At 44.7% G+C, this 6,478-nt stretch overlaps 1 protein-coding gene across 1 annotated transcript; it reads right to left on the bottom strand.

The window, feature by feature from the left end:
* Positions 1-1,664: 1,664 nt before the first annotated feature.
* On the bottom strand, positions 1,665-6,126 carry TMEM160 (transmembrane protein 160). The gene is made up of 2 exons (XM_029913215.1): positions 5,466-6,126; positions 1,665-2,541 (listed from the first exon to the last, which is right to left on the bottom strand). Exons 1-2 carry the CDS (start codon positions 5,485-5,487, stop codon positions 2,285-2,287), a joined length of 279 nt encoding a protein of 92 aa, XP_029769075.1. The 5' UTR covers positions 5,488-6,126; the 3' UTR covers positions 1,665-2,284.
* Positions 6,127-6,478: the final 352 nt, after the last annotated feature.

The following is a 6,478-nucleotide window of genomic DNA, read 5'->3' as shown; positions in this document are numbered from 1 at the left end:
CCTCTTAGTATTTACTCCGCATACATGAGGTGCTAGGATACCAACTGCAAGACTTTCTAATTCAGAGAGAGACTAATATTGTCCTTCATTATGCCTACAAAGTAAGAGGATTTTGGTGGAGGGATGTCAGGAGACTATAAAAAGCCTCACACCTAATTATTCGCACATCCTTTGCGTCTTTCGGCTGGGGTTTTAGCAGCTTTTACGAAGTGCTTTATCCCTAGCGTTGTGCTGGGAAAATACTTGCATTGCAGCGCCTGGAGATTCTGACCCTAAAGCCAACATAACCAGCCCCCTGGGAGATCCTCCCAGCATAAATGCATCCAATAGGGCAGAACTGGTACAAAGGTTCCTACACACACCACACCCCACTGGCATAGAGAAATCCTGGCCATGCCTTCTATCTGATGTTTTGCTAGCAAATCAGCACTTTGGAGCTGCGGACAGCCAGCGTAACTCAGAATGCCAACGTAAGTTACATCTGGCACACAGACAGCCCATGGGGCAAGGAAGTATAAAGTGTGTTCTCCAGAGTCAAGGATCCAGACCCTTGATTTTGTTTCCGGCCTTGCAGGATGGATCACGCCTCCAGGTCACAACATCGTGAAGTTTCAAATGAACAACATGGCAAATGATTGTTCAGACCAGTGAAAACAAACCATTGGAAGAAATGAAAGTAACAATGTTTGGGGGAAGGGAATAGATGCAGTCACAACCAGGTGAGGTTTTTAATTGGTTGCATCACATTTCCCTCCCTTTATTTGCACTGATAGGTGGCCTTACTTCTAGCTATTCACAGGGTCATTTCCACCCACATGTACCCATCGTTGTGTGGAGGGCTGCAACACCATGAGTCACAATAACAACTTGCCAGGAGCCAAAAGGATAGCATCTGAACTGTACTGAGGCCTGGTCTACACTGGGGGGGGGAAATCGATCTAAGTTACGCAACTTCAGCTATGTGAATAACGTAGCTGAAGTCGACGTACTTAGACCTACTCACCGCTCCCCCGTCGACTCTGCCTGCGCCTCTCGCGGCGGCGGAATACAGGAGCTGACGGGAGAGTGCTCAGGGGTCGATTTATCGTGTCTAGACTAGACGTGATAAATTGACCCCTGTTGGATCAATCGCTGCCCACTGATTCGGCGGGTAGTGTAGACATACCCTAAGTAAACAGTTTTATAGATCAAAAATAAATACTTTGCCTATCCTTAACTCCTCCCACTGGAGGATCTCAAATATGCTCCACAAACCTTATACCCAAGAGGTAGGCAATTATATTCCATTTTAGAGATAACTAAACTGAGGCAAAGAGCAATAAGTGACCTGAGCAAAGCAGCAGCAAGGGTAGGACTGGAACCGTACTCTAACTCCCAGTCTTATGCTTCCCGGATAGGTGCTTGTGGAGTTCAACAGCGATTTAAAAAAAAAAAAAAAAAGCTACAACTATTAATCTCTCGAGGCAAGAGCAGAGAAAGGGCAGCACACATGAGGGCCTGATCCTGTAACCCTTATAGAAACAAAACTCATGGAAATCAAGGGAAGTTTAACCTGCATAACAACGTAAACAGGCCCTTTCTGCAAGTGGAAATGGGGAGGGTGAGAAAGCAGAGTAATCCCAGAGTGTACATTTCATTCAGACACAGGAAGAGAGCCGTTTTGTTTTGATGTTTTTAATACAAACATTAACTGATCTGGATGTAAAATGGGCTCAAGAGGCATTGTGAGTAACCTCAATGGGATGTGCTAACTTTACAACGTACGCCGGGGCAGCAGGATCGGGCTCCATGGGATACCGTTGCGATTCAACATTTCTAGGGAGCATCAGCTGAATTTGGCTTAAAATTTCCAGCTTCTGCATACGTGGCAGAACAGGCATGGGATGTATGTGGGAGACGGGAGCACAGGATCTCAATGGACAGCCAGTTCTTTAAAAGCATCAGAGATCCATTTTGACAGCAACGCAAGCTCCCAGCTGGGAAGCCGTCCCACCAATCCATTTGCTACCACAGCAGGGTCTCCTGCAGCCATATTTCTGTTTGATGATCCAATTTTTCTAATACTAATTCCCACTGCCAATCTGGAAAATGTTAAATAAATATAAAGCAGCCAACAGTGTCTTATTTACAATAAAGCTGCCCTTTCTTTGTGCCCTTGGACACTGTGGGCAGGACAGCCCGTGGGCGCTGTATCTATTGCATTAAAACTCAGTCCACTGAGCGTGCTGGAGAACATTCTAAATGACCATCATGAAAGCAGCAAAATTCCCCAGGACCTTGGTCTTTACTCGTCCGACTTCCCATCATCCTTTTTTGAGTCCTGGCATTCATCACTACTGTCCTCCTGTATGATCTCAACCTCAAGGCGACCGATGTAGAGGGAGATGGCACACAGCCAGAACAGCGCCACCGTTGTGACCACCGTGCCGTTCAGCAGGGCCGTGGAGAAAGCAAGCATCATGGTGCGGCGGAGGAGGAAGAGGCTGACAAGGTAGGAGGCGCTGCCGTAAGAGACGCAAATCCCGCCGAGAATGAAGAAACCTAGAGTAGAAACAGAGAATGAAATCCATCCATGCATCTGGAGCAGAGCTTGGTAAGCCATCCATCTATGGGAAATATCTGAGCGGCTCAGTCTTTAATGTATTTATTCTCCTAACACCCCTGTGAAGTAGGGAAGTGCTAAGATCCCCATCTGCACGATAGGGTAAGGAGCACAGAGAGAATAAGTGACTTGGCCAAGGTCATACAGGAAGTCTGTGGCAGAACAGGGAATTGATCTCGGGTCTCCCAAGTCCTAGCCTAGTGTCCTAACTTCTAGGCCATTCTGTCTCTCTATAATGGACTCAGGGCCATGCTAGTTACGACAGGCACTGTGCGTGACCATTGCTGGCAGGGTTTCCCTGGCTAGCGTAGACATGGATTGACTGTCTTATAAAATTGTTCCAGACTCCCTAGGAGGTTGTCTTAATAAATCCCCATTCACACAAGTCAAGCAAGATGTGCTAGAACACTGCAGGCAACAACTGTATTAAGCACAATTCTGCCAGTGCAGGTGATGCCAGAAAGTCTTCCCTATGATTTCTCCACTTTGAGTTAGGGTTTAAGGAAAACAGCCTTGTGCACGTTGTTCTGAAGAGTTGTTTCTTGGGAGGTAGGAAGGATGGTTAAAGCACATGACCGGGCCCCAGGATCCATGAGTTTTCTTCCCAACTCTGCCACAGAGTTCCTCTGTGTTAGCCCCAAGCTGCAATAGTTGAGTTGCAAACACTGCAAGAAATCAGAATCCCAAATGGCTTTCATTGTAATCAAACAGACCAGGACAATTTTTAAAAACAGAACAAGAGAGAGAAGTTGGCCTGAACTTCCTGTCTTAAAAGTCAAGAACTCTTCAACTGGATACAGCTCAACCATAAACGCACAACTCTTCATAAAATGTGAGGCAACTTACAAATATAATTCTTCTCTCTCCAGTTTTGAAGAACCACTGCACCACACTGTGGTGAGCTTTAAAATAACCATACTCAACCAAAATTCCTTGTGACAGTCACGGATTTCTCTTGCATTTCCTCTCCCTCCCCTGTAGTCTGTGTGCAGAAGAAAGCAGCAAGAGTCCTCCTCCTAGCTGATTCATCTATGTCCCAGTCAGCTATTTGTGTCATCACATTACTTTATTCGTAGGGAATTAGGAGGCTAAATACTAGCATGTGGCATCAGTGAACAAATGAAGCAAGACGAGATTAGAGGATCGGCACAAATCCTTTGCAGTTGTATTGCAGCTTTCAAAGGATCTCAAGTGCTCTATGAAAACACACATCCTCAGGGGAGGAGACTGTATTATCCCCATTTTAAAGATGGGCAAGCAGGCAAAGAGAAGGGAAGTGACCTACCCAAGAGCTCATTCAGCAAGTCTACAGCAGAACCAAGAACAGATTTCAAAAAAAAGAGGCCTGGCAGAGATAACACCTGCCATACAGAGTAGGCAGTTCTGAGCTTGTACCATGCTTTGGGATCCTCAAATCACAGTGCTAGGTAAGGTCACCGTGTCATTGACAAAGGGCTTTGAGTCAAAAGGTCATCACTAGTTTTTGTTGTGATATGTTTTACACACTGACAGCAGCCCCACCATTCCGGCACACATAGCTATCAACGCTGCATCTTGTCACGCAGTCACATGCCTCTGACAAATCTTTGGCACAAGTCCCATAAAACTGGTGAAATGAGACGACTTTAATTTCCCCAAATGGGAGGCCTTTCATGCCTCACAAGAGAAACACCATTTCTGTAAATGGGTAGATGGATGACCTCTGATATAAAGATCAATTCTGGTATTTTTTCCTCCAATGCATGCACCAGACTTCAAGATTCTAGCCCAACGGGAACAAAAAAGTTACTTTCACACAGTCACCCTATTACAGACATCTGTATTACACATTCATCTCCCCCCTCTCTCCCCCCCCCCATTTTACATCACCCTCTAAATCTCATCTGAGGGCAGCTACATCTCCTTTTCTAAGGTCTAGGGTCCAGCACATTTATACACCTTACAATTCATATCTTTCCAGGACATAAAGGTCAGTTTGCTGCCATTTTTAGCATATCTGCTAGTGGCTTCCTCATTTTATAACAGCTTTCGTGGAGCACAGAGTAAACACACACAGAAATTGCATAACCCAAGAGTTCAAACTCAGTAACTCCCAACTGCTGCAGCCTGTTTGTATGATCCATACCTACCACATCTTTTCAATGGCTCTCTCAAAGTGTATTACAATGGGGTATTACCACCATTTTACAGCCTGAGAAATTAAGTGATATTGGGGATAAGTGAATTGTTCAAGGTTATTACCCAGGGATTCATGGGCTAAGCTGGACACTGGATCCATGCATGACTCTCAGACCTGTATGTGATCTATAATCACTATTCAAAGGCCTTTTACAGACCATTTCATTGCTACAGCACTGGAACCGTCAGTGCATATTTACATGTTAGACCCTAAGGCAATTTCAAGATGCCTATTAACTTCTTCGTATAGACTATTATAATCACATAAGCCATTATAGTCTATAGGCTAAAGATCTATCCAGACAATACATTTGTAGGAGCTTTATAAAAAATGATTAATAGATTCTAAGGCCAGAAGGGACCACTGGTCATCTATCTAGTCTGACCTGTGCTATGCAGGTGGTTATAAACCTTCCCTGATCTTACAGGTATAGAAAGCAGCTGCTACAGCCATGCGGTTCAAAGTGTTTTATGAAATCTACTAATTCTGTACACACTGGACTGGATTGCTTCAACCATAATTGACAAGCGGCCACCTCTGGGCTTAGCAATTGTTTGACAGGGTATAAGTGAACAGACCTTAGTTACAAAAAATCAACACTTCAGTGGTGGGTTAACTAACCTGGTGACAATAATACTTTTCATTGGTGCAGCGTCCAGTTCATCTATAGCGTGCGTTACTTACCATAAGCTGCCTCTCGTCCCATGTCGCTCTGAACATAAGAAATTACTCCGACGCCGGTTGCCAGCAAGCCATTGCGAAACCAGGACAGGAAACCTGAGTAGAGAACAGGAGAAAGCTAGAGTTTCCTCTTCTTCAGCCATTTGTTATTTCGGTTATACTGCTACCTGTTGTGGTAGAGAGGATACGGGGAACCATTATGTCTGGGAAGCAAATTCTTTAAAAGATTAACGGTCACAGCCTTGGGTTTTTGTCTATAGCATGTTCATCCCTTTCATATTTATAGCATGGGAACACAAGCAACTGCAGGACTCCATAGCATCAAACCTCCACATGGTCCTGTAGTGTCTCAAACCTCTGTCATACCCGTAGGAAACTCCAGAGAAATGTCTTTGAAAGACAATCTACCAGACCTAGGTGAGAAGGGCAACTGTGATTATTGCTCATCTTTAACACAGGTTAAAATCTCCTTTGGTCTCTAGTTCTGGCTTCATGCCATTAAAACCCACTTTCCCTTTTCAGTCTATCACCCTATCAAGTTAACGGGCAGCTGCATCATCTTGGGTTGCGATGTTTACGTACGGCTTAGTATGGACAGCACTCAGGTGTGACGTTTCCAAGCCCACGTGCTGCAGGACGCACCAATGATTCAGTGAGGGGGTAGCTCTTCCTTTCAAATCAGTATTGATCAAAATGCCACAGCATGGTGTAAGGCAGGGGTAGGCAACCTATGGCACACGTGCCAAAGGCGGCACGCGAGCTGATTTTCAGTGGCACTCACGCTGCCCGGGTCCTGGCCACCGGTCTGGGGGGCTCTGCATTTTAATTTAATTTTAAATTAAATGAAGCTTCTTAAACTTTTTAAAAACCTTATTTACTTTACATACAACAATGGTTTAGTTCTATATTATAGACTTATAGAAAGAGACCTTCTAAAAACGTTAACAAGTATTACTGGCACACGAAACCTTAAATCGGAGTGAATAAATGAAGACTCGGCACACCACTTCTGAAAG

This window comes from Terrapene carolina, unplaced genomic scaffold, assembly GCF_002925995.2.
Source record: "Terrapene carolina triunguis isolate 2854851 unplaced genomic scaffold, T_m_triunguis-2.0 Scaffold517, whole genome shotgun sequence".
Classification (NCBI taxonomy): Eukaryota; Metazoa; Chordata; order Testudines; family Emydidae; genus Terrapene; species Terrapene triunguis.
The sequence above is the reverse complement of the archived record's forward strand: the minus strand, read 5'-3'. Positions and strand labels throughout refer to the sequence as shown.

Coding starts and splice junctions, on each gene's coding strand:
- TMEM160 (XM_029913215.1), bottom strand. CDS start 5,487: ATGGGACGAGAGGCAGCTTATG. Junction 2,542..5,465: donor GGGACGAGAGGCAGCTTATG/GTAAGTAACGCA, acceptor TTTCTACTCTAG/GTTTCTTCATTCTCGGCGGG.